This window comes from Cololabis saira, chromosome 8 (assembly GCF_033807715.1).
Source record: "Cololabis saira isolate AMF1-May2022 chromosome 8, fColSai1.1, whole genome shotgun sequence".
Lineage (NCBI taxonomy): Eukaryota > Metazoa > Chordata > Actinopteri > Beloniformes > Belonidae > Cololabis > Cololabis saira.
Genome location: NC_084594.1, coordinates 48,297,163 through 48,318,424, shown reverse-complemented (window position 1 = coordinate 48,318,424; position 21,262 = coordinate 48,297,163). Strand labels below are relative to the sequence as shown.

The following is a 21,262-nucleotide window of genomic DNA, read 5'->3' as shown; positions in this document are numbered from 1 at the left end:
GAAGCGCTAACGCTATACAGAGAAGCAGACATTGCAGTAGCCGAAGCAGCAGTCCTAGAAGAAGAGGCAGAGTGTGGGAGCAGAAAATCAGTATCAGACGAAGTAAAAAGAAAAAGAACGCAGGAATATGTGCAGTCTCAGATTGGGCTTTCTGAACCTCGAGGCCTACCACCGCTTCCCCTCGCTAATGACAACAATGGTCACTCAGGTGAAACATTAGTGACGTGGGATGGATCACAACGCTCAGATCCAAAGGCTCAGCCCAAGAGCAGTAAGCCAAAGCCTGATGACAATCACGCACCTTTGCCCACTCCAAGAGCATCTGAGACCCAAAAAGTTGAACAAACAAAGAAAGTTCTCAGTCCATTCTCCAACCCATTCACGCCTCACTGCAACACACCGGCAAGCATGTTACATTCAGCTGAGCCATTTGCACAATACATGGCACGCCGAGACCTCATCACTTCGGGTCTCTACCAGTATGACGACAGGCCAGAGAATTTCAGGGCATGGTTTTCTTCATTCAATGGTGCAACTGCAGAAGTCGCTCTCACACCAACGCAAGAACTCAACCTAATGACAAAATGGCTGGGAAAAGAGTCAAGCAATCAGGTGAAACGCATTCGCTCTGTATATATCAACAACCCCAAAACTGCTCTGAAGAAAGCCTGGGAGAGACTTTGGGAGTGTTATGCAGCTCCCGAAATAATCGAAAAATCTCTATTTCAGAGACTGGACAGTTTTCCCAGACTAACAACAAAGGACAATGTAAAGCTACAGGAACTAGGGGATCTGCTCCAGGAGATCCAAGGGGCAAAGGAGGACGGGTATCTCCCCGGCCTGCTTTATCTAGACACTTCACGTGGAATCAGACCAGTTGTGGACAAACTTCCATATGGGCTCCAGGAGAAATGGATGTCTCGTGGCTCACAATACAAAGAGGAAAATGATGGTTGTTTTCCTCCTTTCAGCCACTTCTGCAAATTCATATGTAAAGAGGCCAAGAAACGTAACGATCCAAGTTTCAACCAGTACAACCGTCAAGCGCACTTAAAACTTGAAAGGCCCTACCAAAGGGACTTTCTCTCAGCTAAACCAATCGCAGTGCACAAGACTAACATTACGCCCCCCAACAACGACTTCAACAGGAACTGCCCGCTGCACAATAAACCCCACCCACTAAAGAAATGTAGGACATTCAGGAACAAGCTACTGAGCAAAAGAAAGGCCTTTCTCAAGGAGAAAGGTATATGTTTCAAGTGCTGTTCATCAGACACTCATCTCGCTAAGGACTGTAAATCTACAGTAAAGTGCTCTGAATGCTGCAGTACATACCACGATACAGTCATGCATCCTGGTCCTCCACCACAAACAGACAGGGCTCCTTCTCCTGCTAAAGAGGACGGCGGGGAGAGAGAAAGTCCAGACAACGCAGCAGTAACTACAACTTGCACAGCGGTGTGCAGTCCAGGTCAGTGGGGTCGTTCATGCTCAAAAATATGTCTCACGCAGTTGTATCCTAAAGGTGACAAAAACAGTGCAGTAAAAGCTTATGTTATTCTTGACGACCAGAGCAATCGCTCTTTGGCTAGGCCGGAGTTCTTCGAACTTTTTAACATTACAACCGAACCTGTCTCTTACCACCTGAGAACTTGCTCTGGGCTAGTTGAAACGTGGGGCAAAACGGCTGAAGGCTTTCAGATAGAGTCTTTAGATGGGTCAGTAGTAATCCCACTGCCACCTCTCATCGAATGTCAGGACGTTCCTAATAACAGAAGTGAAATCCCAACTCCTAACGCCGTACTTCATCAGCCACATCTCAAGTCCATTGCAAGTTACATTCCAGAGTTGGACCCGAAGGCAGAGATACTCCTGTTGCTAGGACGAGACGTTTTGCGTGCACACAAAGTCAGGGAACAAGTCAATGGCCCTCATCATGCGCCCTTTGCCCAACGCCTAGATTTAGGGTGGGTAGTAATCGGGGAGGTGTGTGTAGGTAATGTCCACAAGGAAACAGTCAGCTCATACAAAACAGTGATACTCGAAAATGGCCGTCCAACAGTCTTTGGGAAATGCGATAGCTTCCTGCAACTAAAAGAAATGTCACACACAGCCAGGCCCAGCAAGGCACCTGAACTAACGCTGGGACAAACAGTTTTCAGTCACACTGAAAATGACAACAAGCTAGCTCCCTCCATAGAGGACACTCTCTTTTTAGAGATAATGGACAAAGCCATGTACAGAGACGACGACAATAGCTGGGTCGCCCCTCTACCCTTTAAAGAGCCTCGCCAACCAATGCCAAACAACAGAGAGTTAGCACTCAGTCGATTTTTCTCTCTCAAAAAAAGCATGCAGAGGAAACCCTACATGCAGCTACAATATGTAGAGTTCATGGAAGCCATCTTCTCAAATGGTCACGCGGAAGTAGCACCTGATTTAAAGCAAGGAGAAGAGTGCTGGTTCCTTCCGACATTCGGGGTTTACCACCCTCAAAAGCCCAACAAGATCAGGGTAGTTTTCGATTCCAGCGCCCAACACTCTGGAGTCTCACTCAACAACGTACTCCTCACAGGCCCAGATCTTAATAACAGCCTCATTGGGGTACTCCTTCGCTTCCGCAAAGAACCTGTCGCCATCATGGCTGACATACAGCAAATGTTTCACTGTTTCATGGTGCGTGAAGACCATCGTAACTACCTGCGTTTTCTGTGGCACAAGGACAATGATGTTAACAAGGAAGTCATAGACTATCGCATGAAAGTCCACGTGTTTGGCAACTCACCGTCTCCTGCCATTGCTGTTTATGGACTGCGCAAGGCCATTCAAGCGGGAGCAAAAGAGCATGGGACCGACACGGTCAAGTTCGTGGAGAGGCACTTTTATGTGGATGATGGCCTCATCTCTTTGCCCTCTCCAACCGAAGCGATCGACTTGCTCCAAAGGACTCAAGCCTCACTTGCTGAGTCCAACCTCCGCCTGCACAAGTTTGCTTCCAACTCTCAGGCAGTCATGCAGGCCTTCTGCCCTGAAGATTGTGCAGCGGTAGTAAAGGACTTAGATCTTGGTGGCGAAGAAACCCAGTCACAGAGAAGTCTAGGTCTCATTTGGGAAACTACCACAGACACTTTCACCTTTTCAGTGGCCACCACAGACAAGCCATTCACACGGCGTGGCGTCCTGTCATCCGTTAATAGTGTCTTTGATCCAATAGGCCTATTAGCACCAGTTACAATCCAAGGAAGGGCTTTGCTCAGAGAACTCACTTCTGAAAATTCAGATTGGGACACTCCACTTCCGGAAGACAAGCAAAGCAAATGGGAAGCTTGGAGAGATTCCCTCAAAGACTTGAAAGAGCTTCATGTCCCAAGAACGTACACAACAGCCTCTCTGAGCCAAGCAAAATACAAAGAACTGTATCTGTTTTCAGACGCTTCAACCAAAAGCATAGGCGCTGTGGCCTACTTAAGAGCGGTCTTTCCAGACAACAAAGTCGAGACCGGATTTGTTATGGGCAAAGCAAGACTAGCCCCTCAGTCAGAACCCACTATACCAAGACTTGAACTGTGCGCCGCCGTCTTAGCAGTAGAGATGGCCGATCTAATTCAGGATGAGCTAGACATTAAGTTTGATCCAGTTCACTTTTACACGGACAGTAAGGTAGTCTTGGGCTACATCTGCAACGAGTCAAAGAGATTCTACACATATGTGCACAACAGAGTGCAGCGCATTCGTCAGTCTTCAAAACCGGAACAGTGGCACTTTGTGCGCACCGAGGAAAACCCAGCGGATCATGCATCTCGCTCGCTCACACCAACTCAACTAACAAAGACAAACTGGTTCACTGGACCTACCTTCATTCGTCGTCCACCTGCAGAAACAAAGCAAGAAAGCAAAACGTTCGAGTTAGTCGAACCAGATAAAGATTGTGAAATCAGACTACAAGTCAAAACCTGCGCTACTCACCTCCAAGTACTCACCTGTAATCGCTTTGAACGCTTCTCTACCTTCAAGTCCTTAGTCAGAGCAGTGGCATGCCTCATTCACATAGCAAAGTCTTTCAATGGCACAAATCCGAACAGTGAATGCAAAGGGTGGCACAAATGCAACTTACCTCGAACACAAGACGAAATGACCAAAGCAAAGCACATCATTCTTCAAAAAGCTCAGCAGGCCGCCTTCGGAAAAGAACTGTCCACCCTCAAAGCTGGTAAACCAGTTTCAAGACAGAGCCCCTTGCTGAGACTCAACCCAGTCCTTCAGAATAACCTCATTTCAATTGGAGGCCGTCTCAAACACTCAGAGCTTGAGAACTTTGAAAAGAGCCCAATTGTTCTCCCCAAAGACAGTCACATCTCACTCCTGCTCACTCGTCACTATCACGAGCAGGTCCACCACCAAGGACGTCATCTGACGGACGGGGCAATAAGGGCAGCAGGACTGTGGATAATAGGTGGCAAAGGACTCGTAAACTCAGTAATCCACAAATGCATCACCTGTCGCAAACTACGTGGAAAACAGGAAGAACAACAAATGGCAGATCTCCCACCAGAAAGACTGAAAACATGTCCTCCCTTTAGTTAAGTTGGTCTGGACGTTTTCGGGCCATGGACTGTCACTAGTAGACGTACTAGAGGTGGACATGCACAAAGTAAGCGCTGGGCCATCATGTTTAGCTGTATGAGCTCGAGAGCCGTTCATATTGAGGTGATCGATTCTTTGGACACGTCCAGCTGCGTCAATGCCCTGAGACGCTTCTTTTCACTAAGAGGACCTGCCAAAAAACTACTATCTGATCGTGGCACTAACTTCATCGGAGCTTCGAAGGAGTTGGGCATGGACAAGACGCTCGAAAACTATCTAAAGGACCAAGGCTGCAGCTGGGAATTCAACCCACCTTACGCCTCTCACATGGGAGGGTCCTGGGAGCGAATGATCGGTGTTGCTCCGAGAATACTGGACTCTATGCTGCTCCAAAGTAAGGTACAACTCACTCACGACGTGTTGTGCACGCTCATGGCCGAAGTCACCGCAATCATAAATGCACGGCCGCTCCTTCCAGTTTCTTCCGACCCCGACAATCCCTTCATTCTATCTCCATCAATGTTGCTCACCCAGAAGTCTTGCCTTCTTCCACCTGCTGGAAATTTCATGGACCAAGACCTTTACACCAAGCAATGGAGACAAGTTCAGGCCCTTGCTAACCAGTTTTGGACACGCTGGAGGCGAGAGTACCTGCCGTCACTACAAAAAAGACAAAAATGGACTGTTTCTCGAAGGAATCTTCAAGTTGGTGATCTAGTTTTGCTGAAGGACAAGCAGGCCCCACGCAACAGCTGGCCCATGGCCAGGGTCATTGACACATTTCCTGGAAAGGACAGTCATGTGAGGAAGATTGAGGTCAAAGTAATTGATCAGGGTAGCGTAAAGACATTTATGCGACCAGTCACTGAAGTCATTCTTCTTCTACCAATGGACACTTCTTGCAAGGTTTGATTAGCCATAATGGCCTAAGAGGCCAGGCGGGGAGTGTGTTGCCCTTAAGGCAATTGTTTTTCTTAAATAAATAATTTCATGGGTTTAAAATATGGTACAAGGCTAAAACTGTTGTAATCTCATTAAGAAGTGTTTTACATAAATATTTAATGTTTATTTGCGCGTCACGTATTATTAACAAGGTATTAACAAGGCAATGCCGTAAGTTATGAAAAGTGTTTAATCGATGTTTTAAGCAACTATATTTTTGTATTAGTTTGGAGAGATGCGAAGTTTATGCACTTTATTTTGCGATCGTATCAGCTCATGTTCTCAATGCACTGTACTGTATTGTTGCAGTTTTCACCATCTGAAGAGGGAAATTAAAGCCTCAATAACACGTCCCACGTGGTCCCGGTCCTTCTTTGGTGGTTTAACTCGGTGTCATATCGATGACGCTACACTCTCGATCTCGTTCTCACCTACGGTGTTGAAACTGATGATCTGTTGGTGTCACCTGTTAACTCCCTTTTATCCAACCATTATTTAATAACGTTTGAATTGAATGTTGTTGATGTTGAAGTGCAGGGCAGGAGGTATTATTTTAGCAGATGTTTGTCTGATGAAGTTATTGCTAAATTTAAGGAGACCATTGCTCATCTTGCGACAGTGGAAAATAGTGAAGCCTCTACTGAAGCAATAGAGGCCAGTGACCTGGGTTCTACCTCTGATGTTGATGTTCTTGTTAGTAACACTGCTGATCTGTTGCACTCAGCTTTAGATGAAGTTGCTCCTTTGAAAAGGAGGGTTTCTAGCCACAGGAGCTTAACTCCCTGGTACAATTCAGATATTTGCATGTTGAAACAAAGCGTGCGTAAAATAGAAAGGAAGTGGCACTCTTGTAAGTCTGTAGACTATTATCGTGAATGGAAAGATATTCTAATAGTATATAAAAAAGCCATTCGCAAAGCAAGAACAGCTTATTATTCAACGTTGATAGAGGATAACAAAAGTAACCCACGTTTTCTGTTCAGCACTGTAGCCAGGCTGACAAAGAGTCACAGCTCTGTGGAGCCGTGCATTCCTGCAGCTCTCAGTAGTGAAGACTTTATGAGCTTCTTTAACAGTAAAATCACGAGAATTAGAGAAGAAATCAACCAGCCGGTTGTGGGCGTTTCTTCAGCTTTACCGACTTCCCTAGGTTCTGACTTGACTCTAGATTGTTTTGATCCTATAGACCTCCCTGAGCTGGCTTCACTCGTTAATAGAGCTAAGTCTACCACATGTATGTTAGACCCCATCCCGACTCGAGTATTCAAAAATGTTTTTTCTCTTATTGGTGTGACAATACTGGACCAAATCAATCCCTGCCTCTCTTCTCCATTATCATTTTTCCACCTGCCTATGGATCCCATTGACTTCGCATAGTACTATATCCGTGGTGCTCCCATTAAAACCTCAATAAAACACTGCTAAAACAGCTTTAAAAACATGCTTTTACAAACTGACAGTAACAAACAGTACCTTGCGCGACAAAAACTCATAATTTAGCCACTATAACAAAGAATAATATATAAATAATAATAATGTCATATTCCGTGTATATATCACGACCACAGATCCCATTGACTATATCCGTGGTGCTCCCATTAAAACCTCAATAAAACACTGCTAAAACAGCGTTAAAAACATGCTTTTACAAACTGACAGTAACAAACATTACCTTGTGCGACAAAAACTCATAATTTAACCACTATAACAAAGAATAATATATAAATAATAATAATGTCATAATCCGTGTATATATCACGACCACGGATCCCATTGACTTTGCATAGTACTATATCCGTGGTGTTTCCATTAAAACCTCAATAAAACACTGCTAAAACAGTGTTAAAAACATGCTTTTACAAACTGACAGTAACAAACAGTACCTTGCGCGACAAAAACTCATAATTTAGCCACTATAATAAAGAATAATATATAAATAATAATAATGTCATAATCCGTGTAGCCTATATATCACGACAACGGTATCCATTGATTCGCATTGTACAATATCCGTGGTGCTCCCATTAAAACCTCAATAAAACACTGCTAAAACAGCGTTAAAAACATGCTTTTACAAACTGAAAGTAACAAACAGTACTTTGCGCGACAAAAACTCATAATATAGCCAAAATAACAAAGAATAATATATAAATAATAATAATGTAATAAACCGTGTATATATCACGACCAGTGTTGGGACAAACGCGTTATTTAGTAACGCGTTACAGTAACGCCGTTAGTTTTGTGGTAACTAATACTCTAACGCATTACTTTTTAAATTCAGTAACGCAGTTACCGTTACCAAAGGTGCGTTACTCTGTTATTTCTGGCTACAGTGAAGCCTTTTTTCCCCGCACGCGGAGACCGGAGGAAATGTAGTGTGGATGTGTGTGTATATGTGTATGTAAGAGTAATATATAAATAATAATAATGTCATAATCTGTGTATATATCACGACAACGGATCCCATTGACTTTGCATGGTAAAATATCCGTGGTGCTCACAAGGAATTATACAATTTTCCTTGTATATACCACGGAAAATAGTGGTGAGAGGTCGTGGGCATTTCACAGATTTTTGTGAGATCAGGTTGCTCAGAACATCCCTTTACAGATGCAGTGCGACTGAACTAGTGAATGCTTCCACTGTATAAGGGATATTTAGAAAGAGAAGTGCCCAAAAGAGAAACATTCACATTGTAAATAATTTGGTTAATAAGGTTAAAATGTGGACTATGGCCTAATGCAGTGTTTCCCAACCATGGTCCTCGAGGCACACTGTCCTGCATATTTTAGATAGTGCTGTCAAGCACTACACAAAAAATATAGTGATTAATTAATTAAGATCTGTAATTAATTAATATAATTAATCGCTTTTTTAATCTCACCTAAAAATTGCTGAGAAAAGCCCTCAACCTGAGGTGTTTTCCTTTGATGTCATTACATTATTGTGGCAGTTCAAAAGATATATAACAAAAAAAGTGGCTCTATAAAGTAATTTATTTATTTTTTTAACAGACTTGAACAGATGCCTAGCCATTTATATCCACTTGGCAATATCATTTGCCACCCTCTCTGTCACAGACGTGTGCATATGCGGGATTCTCTCCTCGAATTTAGTTTTAGTTGCTGTGGTTTGATAAATAGCTAACATCGTTGCAGCTAAGGTTAGCTGTGGCTGCACTCGCTACTGGGTGCTTTGCGTTTATGTGGTACGCTAAATTTGAACTGCTCAGGTGGTAAGCAAAGTCTTTTCCACAAAGAACACATCACTCTACCTTTATCAATGGTGTTGTCGGGGCGTTTTAGAAATGTAAATTCCCCATTCACTGGACCGACAACTTTCACATGCTCCTCCATTTTCACATCTATTCTCCGCTACTCAGTTGTTGTGAGCAATTGTAATGAAGATTACCTTTAGTTTCCTCTGTCTCGTCTCTTACCAACCCAGTCTCACATAAAAATGTACCCTGCCTACGTTGGTCCAAAGTGCAAAAACGTAGAGGGGTTACAATATTAGCCCTTGAAATGTATAACTGTTACATTTTTCTGCCTATTCGTTTTGCGTCCAAGTCACGTGACTTTTAAGATTCTGGCCGTGACACCAACAAACACGGTGGACATTTTTCATTTTTGAGTGAAAAAAAATCTATATTTTGAGTTAGTTTCTGCATAGAAATGCGTTTTGATTACATTTCTAGCAATAAATAAATGTACATAATCTGAAAAAATGTTGCAACCACGAGCAAGCAAGAGATTATGTACATTTACTGAGTGAATATTATGAAAGTAAAATTGCTAGAAAGGTAATCAAAACGCATTTCTATGCAGAAACTAACTCAAAATATTGATTTTTCTTCACAGCACTGTCCAGCAACCAAAAATGTAACGATTTCACGTTATTAAAACGTTCCAGTTTTACATTATTCTGATGAGATCTGAAAAAAACGTTGCAACCACGAGCAAGCAAGAGATTATGTACGCCATGACCGTCATGTTTTTGAAAGCACACACACATCCACACTACATTTCCTCCGGTCTCCGTGTGCAGGGAAAAAAGACTTCACTGTAGCCAGAAATAACGGAGTAACGCACCTTTGGTAACGGTAACTGCGTTACTGAATTTAAAAAGTAATGCGTTAGAGTATTAGTTACCGCAAAACTAACGGCGTTGCTGTAACGCGTTACTAAATAACGCGTTAGTCCCAACACTGGTCCTCAGGACCCCTGTCCTGCATGTTTTAGATTTTTCCTTGCATCATCACACCTGATTCTAATTAATGGCCGTCATCAGCTTGTCATCCAGGTCTGCACAAGTCTGTTAATGACAGTCATTTTTATCAGGGTTCTGAGGGGAAATATCTAAAACATGCAGGACAGGGTCCTGAGGACCAGGGTTGAAGACCACTGGTATATACAGTTTTAGGGGGCGTTTCATTCGTACTTCTCACCTAAAAATATTGATATGAACTGAATCTGAACTAGTTCAAAATGAAAATGGTGAACTATGAACGTGAACTGTTCATTTTTAAACTATGTGAACTGAACTTTGAACTAGTTCATGAGAAGTAGGAACTTGCATAACACTGATTACAATCCTTTGACATTGGAATCGTCAGTGGTTTGCTTTGCTTATCTCCAATTGTCCTAGATTAATCCTGTATCTTCAGATGTTTGTAAACTATACTAACAAAACTAAACATACAAGATAAATATATGCTATAGTATTAAAATTGACATCATGCTTGACAGCAACAATAAATCTGTGCAAATCTCTCAGTCTTTATCTTCACGTCACCTCGTGCACCCATATAACAGTGTCCCTTCTGTATTCAAGGGAACATGAATGAACAACAGGGCTGAGGTCAAGTTAAGACTGGGCTATTGTACATCAGGCCACCATGGTTGGTTTAATGACGTACACATGTAATAGAAGAGTAGAAAAGAACTACATTTAAACTTTAAAAAAGATTGTTTTCTACACAAGTAATACTAATATGGAAAACAGAATCAATTAAAATGACTGTAGAAGCTTAAATTCAGTTTAAGTTATTCAGATGTGGAGGGTAATTAGAGACTGTACTAAAGCTTTCTAGCAAATTTACATATTTAATGGCTCATTAGAGAGTTTGGGTGTGGTTGTAAAAGTAGTCTGTCAAGCAAGTGTACTGGAGCCACACAGTTTTTTGACCTCATTCATCCGTCCATCCATCCATCGTCTGCCGCTTATCCGTTCCCGGGTCGCGGGGGCAGCAGCCTCAGCAGAGATGCCCAGACTTCTTTCACCCCAGACACTTCCTCCGGCTCTTCCTCCAGCTCTTCCTCCAGCTCCTCCGAGGGGAGTCCGAGGCGTTCCCAGGCCAGCCGAGAGACATAGTCTCTCCAGCGTGTCCTGGGTCTTCCCCGGGGTCTCCTCCCGGTGGGACATGCCTGGAACACCTCCCTAGGGAGGAGGGACATGCCTGGAACTCCTCCCTAGGGAGGAGGGACATGCCTGGAACTCCTCCCTAGGGAGGAGGGACATGCCTGGAACTCCTCCCTAGGGATGAGGGACATGCCTGGAACACCTCCCTAAGGAGGCGTCCAGGAGGATCCGGTAAAGATGCCCAAGCCACCTCAGCTGACTCCTCTCAATGTGAAGGAGTTTTTTGACCTCATTCAAATCAATCATTTTATTAATTTATTAATTAATTAATTAATTTATTTATTTATTTATTCATGTTTATCCCTGGGGTCCGTTTCCTGATTTGACAGCGATAGGAATTGTGCACATTCCTGTGGTACCCCTGCTCTTGACTGAACGCTTACAGAAATTAAACCAGGATACACTTAACACATCTCGTTTTCAAGGGTGTTGTATTACTCATGATATGCATTAGCTTCTCACCCAATATATTTCTAAACAGTTTATAATTACTTTGGAACAATGAATTAGACTCTCTTCTCCATAACGGACCTAATTCAGGGAGGCTGAGGAGAATTATCCTCCTTACATCAGAACACACCCTCCAATCCCCGCCCTTAAAAAAGGGCAACGACCACCCCAGTCTGCCACTCTGTTTTACATATCACTGCTCATATACATATGCAATATAGTGTATGTTGGGACTTCTTTATTAACCACTTTAATTTGATAGTAATCTGATTACTATCATCACCCCCTCTTTTTCTCTTTTGTGCATGTTTGCAGACCGGAACTTCGGGAGCTGTGTGCTGGCCTGCAGTCCCCCCTCTGATCATCCCACTGCTGCTTCCACCTGCCTGCGGTCCCCACCCCCCCTCTGATCATCCCACTGCTGCTTCCACCTGCACCCACCACCCACGCTTACTGTATGTTAAGTTTATGTAATAATTGCTCGGGGGTCATGTTCTGGTTCTCTGGAAAGCGCCTACAGACCACTTCTGTTGTAATAGACGCTATATAAATAAAATTGAATTGAACAAGCTACAAGAACAATGGACAACAATGATGGTTGTGAGATGCTTATAATTAATAAATGAGAACAGAAGATAAGAAGGAGAGAAGGAGGGATAGACACCGCTCAGTGGATCATGTTAGTGTCCCCCTGCAACGTAAGCCTATAGCAGGATATCTACAATGAAGCTATGTTTAAAACGTGTCTTGTCCTGTAACTGCAGCTACTACTACTGGCCCTAACACATCAGAATTTACACTAACTATAGGCTTTACTAAAACAGAAACGTTTTAAGTTTGGTTTTAAAGGTGGAGGAGGTGTCAGCCTCCGAAACCCAGAATGGATGTTGGTTCCATAGTAATGGTGCTTGATAGCAGAACGGCCGCCCTCCAACATACACTTAAAAAATATAACATACAGTTAAAAAAATCAAATCATGAAATATTCTTTCTATTTCTTTATTGGAGCTTAACCAGCGAGTTTCAGGAACAGGACCACGCCTCAACCACGCCTCTTCTGACACCACGCCTCTTCCAGCATACCTTCAAATACTAACCTAAACCTCAGTTCCTCTTCGCTCTCGTTCTCTGCACGTTCGCTCTCGTTCTCTGAACCAGAACCGCAAGTACGTCAACGCTACTACACACTCTCGTCTGTCGAAAACAGTTACTCACCCATTCAGGCATGGATCTCGTGTTGCTACCGCCATCGAACGACGATCTGCTTGCAGGGAATCACCAGCAAAATCACCAGCTGATCGGGATCCGGAGGAGGAAAACTTTTCAGCCGTCGCCATGCCTGAAGCGCCGCTCTCCCGGACCCCCACGGCCGCCCGGGGGGCCGGCGAGCCGGTCGAGTTCATCTCTCCTGAACATCCGGGATTGCGGCAGCCCGCCCGTGGTGTCCTCCCCGTCTCCTGGCCCGCCTCCGTCATCGGCAGGAAGGGGACGCGGACAATCCCTCGCCGTCGACCCAACAGCGCAGGTTGCGCAATCCGCCGGCGGTCTCGCCACGCTCCGGCGGGGGGGCCCCGACGGCCGGTCTTCTGCAGGTGTTTCGGGCTGGCCTGTTGCCACCCTCCAGAGGGCACTGCGTGGTGAAGGAGTCCCTTTTCAATCATCTCACGTCAGCCCGCCATGTCTGCCGGTGCCGGCTACTCTTCCGGATGACGTCATCACGCAAAATTCGACGGCGCGCCGTGACGTCGACGCCCCCATTAAAGGGCCAGTCCGCTCCAGCCCCCGGGTCTCGCACTCAGATGGCACGCTGATTTTTTCCAGTGGCCAGTCGCGGTACTGCAACAAAAAATCCCATGGGGCCCAGAAAGCTTTTCCCATAGACCGCAATAGTAAAAGAGAAGCCTCTAAAACGTTCACAGGACCCCTCCAGCTGTAATCACCGGCATTTACTAACCCCACGGTTTCAGGTCAATTACCTACTTCAGTTTCTGGCACCGGGAGGCCAGCGCCCCCCCCCCAGCCCACCTCCAGCAATTACAGCAGCTAGATCCGGCCGGGGTTGCTAGCACCGGGATGCTAGCTCCCCCCTCAGCCCACCTCCGGCACCTACAACAGCTAACTCAGCTGGGGTTGCTAGCACCAGGATGCTAGCAACCCCCGCTATGCTCGTTCAGCAGCCTCAACTGCCAGCGGTAGAAGGGGCTCTTGGCACCGGATTGCCAGGATCCTCTGCTTCCCAGCTCCATCAATCCCAGCAGGTTACCTCGGTTGGGGCCACCGGCATTGGGATGTTGGTACCCAGCATCCCTCCCACCGCATTTCAACCCAGTTTCCTTCCTCAACCCGTTCCGGCCCCGTAGGCAACTACTCATTTCACCCTGTCCACAGCTAGTCCCGCCGTCCGTCATCCCAACGCTTTCGCTTACCGCCCTTTTCCAGTCCCGGCCAACCTGCGCAAACAAACCTACAACAGCTAACTTCGGGGCCGGGATAACTGGCATCGGGATGCTAGCACCCCCCCCAGCCCACCCCCAGCACCTACAACAGCTAACTCAGCCGGGGTTGCTAGCACCGGGATGCTAGCAACCCCTTCAACCCACCCCCGGCACCTAGAACAGCTAAATCAGCTGGGGTTGCTAGCACCGGGATGCTAGCAAGCTCTTTCAGCTGGATGTTCTTTCAGCAGCCCCAGCCGCCACTCCACCCGAGCGAGAATTTCGGCTTTCTCCCGGTTGTCGTCGGCAGCGCCGCCGGCGCCCTTGCTTCCGGCGCGCACTTCATCCGCCCTGTCTGTTGGCATCCCGGGGCCGGGGGTGCCGGTGCTGGAGGCGGGCCCATCGTGCATCAAGGTGGCCTCTCCGTTCGTGGTGACTTCAACGACGCTGGCTGCAGCGTGTTCCAGTGCCCTTCCTCCGCGTCTGCTCCCGCCGCGGCGGCGGGCACGCCCATCCCGCCCGCGCCGCCCAGCTCAGAGCGTGTAAACCAATACCACAACGCATCGACCGAACCATAGATCATCATCGTCATAGCCATCGTCATCGTCATCGTCATCATCATCATCATCGCCATCGTCATCGCCATCGTCATCGCCATCGTCATTGTCATCGCCTTCGTCATCGCCTTCGTCATCGCCATCGTCATCGTCATCGCCATCGTCATCATCATCATCATCATCATCATCGCCATCATCATCGCCATTGTTATCGTCATCATCATCGCCATCATCATCGCCATCGTCATCGCCATCATCATCGCCATCGTCATCGTCATCGTCATCGCCATCGTCATCGCCACCGTCATCGCAATCATCTTCATATCGATAAGTATCGACATAATCAATAAAGGATGCTCCCACTCCACATCCATCATGCCGTTCATGCGCCGTCTAGTCCGGCACTCAGTCATACATCAATTTATCCTCCGTGCAGCACATGTCCCCGGTCACTCCACCACCATCGCCGACTCTCTTTCTCGTTTCTCATCCCCGAAGACCAATCACCACTGAATACTTCGAGACCCTGGCCAACTACTTGTCTTTCCGGAAAACACAGAGCACATCTTCGACAGATCCTTTTGCGTCCGAGTCAGGACAGTCGTCACCAGTTTCTGGTTTCACCATCGCTTCCGTCATATACTCTCGTTATCTGGCATCTCTCCCACGCACTACTCCCGTCACTCCTTTAGGATCGGAGCCGCCACTTCAGCCTCCCGCAACGTATCCCAGAGCACCTCATACAGCTCATGGGCCGATGGTCCTCCCAAACTATCATCGACCTCAGATCCGCTCAGTCTCATCTCCTTAAATAATCCACGGTTTTGGGGGTTCGTCGTTGCCCGGGTGCTGCGGCGGATTCCCTACCAGCTTCCTCACAACGCATCGACCGATCCATAGATCATCATCGTCATTGTCATTGTCATCGTCATCGCCATTATCATCACCATCGTCATCGTCATCATCTTCATCATCATCTTCGTATCAATAAATCATTTAAATGTATCCTGTTGATGGCGTGGTCCTTGCTAGTGAAACACCTTTCAATATCTCATCACACGACCTGTGAGAATGTTTGGTTCTTTGTGAAATTCAAACTGCATCCTGTTTGGTGTTTTTGACCAAATGTTTTCATGCATTTGTTGATTTCTAAGTGGTATTTAGTTAAGGTACAAAATGCCATTGTTGAACATGGAATGCCTTATCTTGACATTATCATGACTGAGTGGGCCTCGGGCTGTGAGATGGTACAGCAACAGGATAATAAACTTGTTTTGTAGCCATTATTATTGGGCCTCAGCAGCTGCAAGTCAAAGAGATACTGTATATTGTGAACTTAAAATCATTTTAAAAACCTTTTTCTGAACCACAGATGTAACCCTTCAGAAGTGATAAATATAATATGATATGGCATATAGGAACTCTACTTTCAGAGATAAACTTGTTGTCTTATGTCTAAGTACATACTAATGATGTGATTTAAAGAACAAATCAGTCTTAACATCTAATATCACGTCTAGAATCTAGACTCTAGATGCCATTTCTGTATGTGTAACCAAAGCAAAATTGAAAATCTCAATCACCTTTCACTGAATGTTATGTTTTTTCCACTTCTGCATTTTAGTCATAAATAGTGGCAGAATTAGCCCATTAAAACAAATAAAGTTGTTCTTACCAGAATATCTGTCTCATTATTACCAGCTTCTTTTTAGTCAGCAGCAATCAATTCAGCTCAGTAAAATTTCAAAAGCTAAATGCAAACACCTTTGTATTTCAGGCCATGTCCCCGTGTGCTTTGATGTAACAGATGTGAAGCACCGCAAATGCTTCATCCATTTTAGTTACAGGAGTACAATGACCCATGCAGGCACCGTTGCTTTCAATGACCCCCAGTATGCCGGTCTGGCATCATTTTGCAAATTTGATCAAAGAATGTTGCTGCTAATATTTAGATTAAAAAACAATATTAATTAAAGCTGCAAGCAGCGATGAACGGGCCCTCGCACTCACGGCCACCGCCCCCATAAGCATATCAGAAATGACACCACCCACGACTTCCTATGTCAAACCATTCAAAAGTTATAGCAGAAAATCGGGACAACCAATCAGAAGAAGGGGCGGGGCTAATTTTCACCAATTATGGTCAAGGACTCAATACCGAGTCCCATGACACCACCCACGACTCTTTATGTCAAACCTTTCAAAAGTTATGGCAGAGAAAAGTATTCTAGGGGGCGCTGTTGAGCCGTTAGGCCACGCCCATTAATGCAAACCATGAAATATCAAATTTATCGCCAGGCCTGGCTTGCATGCAAAATTTGGTGACTTTTGGAGAACTATCAAATATGGACCAATCAGATGAAGGGGGGCACGCTTTTTGGCGTCTAGCGTCGCTACGGTAACACTTTTGAAAGAGAAAAGTAATGCGCGTAGTCCCATGATGAAGACGCACATTTTGATGTATAACACACCTGGTTGCACGTTACGGTTCGGGCCGTATTAATTGCCGAAAGAATGGCATAAATTGCACCAAAATTACACAATTAATTCAAAATGGCCGACTTCCTGTTCGGTTTTGGCCATGGCACCAAGAGACTTTTCTTTAAGTTGCGACATGATGCAGGTGTGTACCGATTTTCGTGCATGTACGTCAAACCGTATTGTGGGGCTTGAGGCACAAAGTTTTCCGGGGGGCGCTGTTGAGCCATTTTGCCACGCCCATTAATACAAACCATGAAATATCAAATTTATCGCCAGGCCTGCCTTGCATGCAAAATTTGGTGACTTTTGGGGAACTATCAAATATGGACCAATCAGATGAAGGGGGGGCGCGCTTTTTGGCATCTAGTGTCGCCACGGTAACACTTTTGAAAGAGAAAAGTAATGCGCGTAGTCGCAGGATGGAGACGCACATTTTGATGTATAACACACCTGGGTGCACGTTACGGTTCGGGCCGTATTAATTCTTGAAGGAATGGCTCATATTGCTCCAAAATTACGCGATTAATTCAGAATGTTCAAAATGGCCGACTTCCTGTTCGGTTTCGGCCATGGCGCCAAGAGACTTTTCTTTAAGTTGCAACATGATACAGGTGTGTACCGATTTTCGTTCATGTACGTCAAACCGTATTATGGGGCTTGAGGCACAAAGTTTTTTCTGTCTGAACCAACCAGATGAAGGGTGGGCGTGCTTTTTGGCGTCTAGCGTCGCCACGGTAACGCTTTTGAAAGAGAAAAGTAATGCGTGTTGTCGCAGGATGGAGACGCACGTTTTGATGTATAACACACTTGGGGGCACGTTACGGTTCGGGCCGTATTAACTGCCGAAGGAATGGCATAAATTGCGCCAAAGTGACACGATTAATTCAAAATGGCCGACATCCTGTTCGGTTTCGGCCATGTCGCCAAGAGACTTTTCTTTAAGTTGTGTACTGATACAGGTGTGTAGCGATTTTTGTGCATGTACGTCAAACCGTATTGTGGGGCTTGAGGCATAAAGTTTTCCGGGGGGCGCTGTTGAGCCATTTTGCCACGCCCATTAATGTAAACCATTAAATATCAAATTTTTCGCCAGGCCTGACTTGCATGCAAAATTTGGTGACTTTTTGGGCACGTTTAGGGGGGCAAAAAGGCCCTCCTTTCGTCAGAAGAAAGAAAGAAAAAAGAAAAAAGAAAGAAAAATTCCTACAGATACAATAGGGCCTTCGCACTGAAGGTGCTCGGGCCCTAATTAAGGTCAAGGTAATTTAAACTTGCATGTGTGTTCATCACATAACACCATAGCACCACAGAAGTGTGGTTTCTCACTAACGCCTTGAGCTATTTTTGTGAAACCAGCTTTTCAAGGCAGCATACTATGATTCAACAAACCATGCCAATGAATGGAAAAGTAGTTTTTCAGATGTGCGTGCACACCCATACACACAGATTACTAAATTGCTTCTGCAAGCCCTCATAGGTAAATAGTGGTGTGTGCACAGAGGCTTTCCCTGGATTTCTTTGAAATTCAGCTTCTAGTTTACCCGTGTCAGGTTACAAGTGTGTACTAATGCATGAGGCTTATCAGACAGGAGACAGGTGTCTGATTACGTGGGTTTGTGAGTGCAGGGAGGGGGTTTCAGAAACAATAAGTTCTAAGCAGAAGCAACAGTTACTGTGCAGGATTACAAAAGTTTTTCAAAAAAGATTAGATTCAGTATCATTCTCTATTGTACTTGCTGCATATTATGTAATATACCTGCAGTTACTATGGATAAGCAACGTCTAAGTATGACCTTATGATTACCACTAGATCCTGACTTGAATGTATGGCCAAAAGGAACTGTTATTTGGAATTTTAGCATTCTCCAGTTTACACTACAGTACATTTGCAATGCCATGTATGCTTGGAATTTCATTACATAAAGAGGTGATACGAGGTCAACATCAAGAGAAGGCTTCAATTTAAAGCAGAAATGAAATTAATAAGGCTGTCCACAATCAGGTCCTAATCAAGCACTGTTTCTCTGAGATGTCCAAGGAGCATAAGCCCTAAACTAAACATCACAATTCTTATCCTCTAAATCATGTAATGTTAAATGATTACTGACCACAGGCCACAGGCAAAAGTTAATTACTTAAAGGGGGGTTGAGGTCATTTACACCCTACACACACACACACACACACACACACACACACACACACACACACACCTAGAATGGATGGATGGATGCAGCGCGTGGGAGGATTTTTGGGGGGCTGGTGGGGGTGGGCGGTGGGTGCAGTTTCCTGTCTCTCAGCTCAGGTTTACCTCGCCTCTCTGGATGTCACTGATAGCAGAGACAAATCCGCAAGATCCTGGCAGCTCTACCTGATTGATGGACAGACAGCAGGGCAGGTGAGCAGGCAAAGAAAATGTAACCAACCTGTCCCCAAGTCCATCAGACAGCTCACGCTTCTAGCCTCCTTCAGTCCTCCAGAAAGAGCACAGAGCACAGCATCATAGGTTAGATCACAGAAAAGACTAAATAAAGACACAGCATTACTGTAGAGTAAGCTCAGTAGAGCAGAAACTACAGCTTCGGAGGGCTTTATAAATCAGCCTGGATCCCCTCCCTCACCAGTTACCAACTTTGGCCCTCCCTTGTTGGTATGGCAACAACCAATCACCAGCAGGCAAAACATAAGCCTCCTCCTCCTGAACAAGCCTCTGGTGCTGAGAGTGTCGTCACGTGCAATGGCAACATCTATAACAGCATGTGTGCAGGTTTGTGTATGAGAAAGAATAAATGTTATATTCTTAGGTTTGAATATGTCTTGATGAATGCACAAACAACATGCAAGGAAAGATGTAATTTGCAGCAGACAGAATGTGTTTTTTGTATTAAACCATGTATTACTAACAAAATCTCCTGATAATGAGATTAGATTTTGGTAACATGTAATTCTTTTTTTTTTTTTCCCCTTGTCTGCACACATTAATGATTGATACCATGACGGTAGAAACCAAAAGCATATATAAGTGCATTATTACTATAATTAATATATATACATATATATACGCATACATATGCGTACACATACATAAATATACACATACAAACCCAGTGATTTTTTTTTCGGAGGGGGGACGGGGGGGGGGGGTGACAACATCCACTGCCAATCCAGGAAGCAGGAACACACGGAAACACACGTCAAGCACTGGAAATCTGCACCAAAAAACCACAAACAAAACACGAAACCGGCACGGAGCCAACCAAAACAACAACAGCAATCAACCTAAATCTTGAGATCTGATTGCAGTCTGAGCTACGCTACCGCTACCGCTACCGCTACCTAACCCCAAAAACTAGAGAGCCAGCATGCAGGTGAACAAGCCAGTGTGTATGTCTATGTGTGTGTGTGTGTGTATGTATATGATCATGCGTGTGTGTGTGTGTGTGTGTGTGTGTGTGTGTGTGTGTGTGTGTGTGTGTGTGTGTGTGTGTATGTATATGTTTGTGTGGCTGTGTATGTTTGTGTATATGCATGTGACTAAGTGGCTGTGTGTGTGTGTGTGTGTGTGTGTGTGTGTGTGTGTGTGTGTGTGTGTGTGTGTGTGTGTGTGTGTGTGTGTGTAATAAACCAAACAAAGCTCTACCTGAAGTGTATCTATAGTGGGGGAGGGGGGGGAGCAACCCCGCCACCCGCGAGACCAGAGGCCGACACGGAAGAGCCCGGAACCCAGGCCACCGGCAACCCCATAGAGGGGAGAAGTAGGAGGGAGGCAACCCTCCGCCTGCGAGGCCCCCCCCCCGGCGGCGGCCGAGGGGGTCCGCGGGCGGGGCCCCCACGGCGCGGGGTAACATGTAATTCAATGTTATGTTTAACGCCACGGTTGGGTATTTGGGTTATAAGGTTTGTAGATTAAGTTTTGGATGGGTGAATACATGTACATGTTGCCAACAAGATTCTTAATCAGCTGTAGATCATTTTTTTGTTTTATATTCACTTAAACCTGATTTGAAATGTATTTTATATTATATATATATATATATATATATTTTTTTTTTTTTTTTTACCACAGCTTGAGAACGTGTACTGTATAGTTTTGTTATTTTGACTACAGCATATCACAGAAATTGAATTGATACCTAAATAAATTATTGTGCCATCTAGTGAAAAGGGAATAACATATTTCCTTTTAAAGCAGCTGCTGACAAACTGGAAAAATGCAGTTGTATTGGAAATGCAGCCTGTTTTTGTCATGTTGAATTCACTTTGTTGCTGTATCCTGATGTGCACATACAGTAATTGTGTTTTTATAAAGATTAAAGATTTAAAAAAAAAACTGGACAAGAAGACCAGTGCTGACACCATGTAAGAGGGAACTACAATAGGCAGACTTTTCT

At 45.0% G+C, this 21,262-nt stretch overlaps 1 protein-coding gene across 3 annotated transcripts in view; it reads right to left on the bottom strand.

The window, feature by feature from the left end:
* Nucleotides 1-19,423, bottom strand: part of cdk18 (cyclin dependent kinase 18) — a 164,582-nt gene extending 145,159 nt beyond the window's left edge. For 2 of the 3 annotated variants that reach the window (XM_061728181.1, XM_061728184.1), the window contains exon 1: nucleotides 19,298-19,423. Coding sequence is in view for 1 of the 3 variants with exons in the window: in XM_061728183.1 (XP_061584167.1) it covers nucleotides 19,298-19,313 (16 nt within the window). In the remaining 2 variants the exon portion in view is untranslated. The remainder of the gene's footprint in view (nucleotides 1-19,297) is intronic. The other variant, XM_061728183.1, reaches the window with a different exon arrangement.
* Between the last annotated feature and the right edge of the window lie 1,839 nt (nucleotides 19,424-21,262).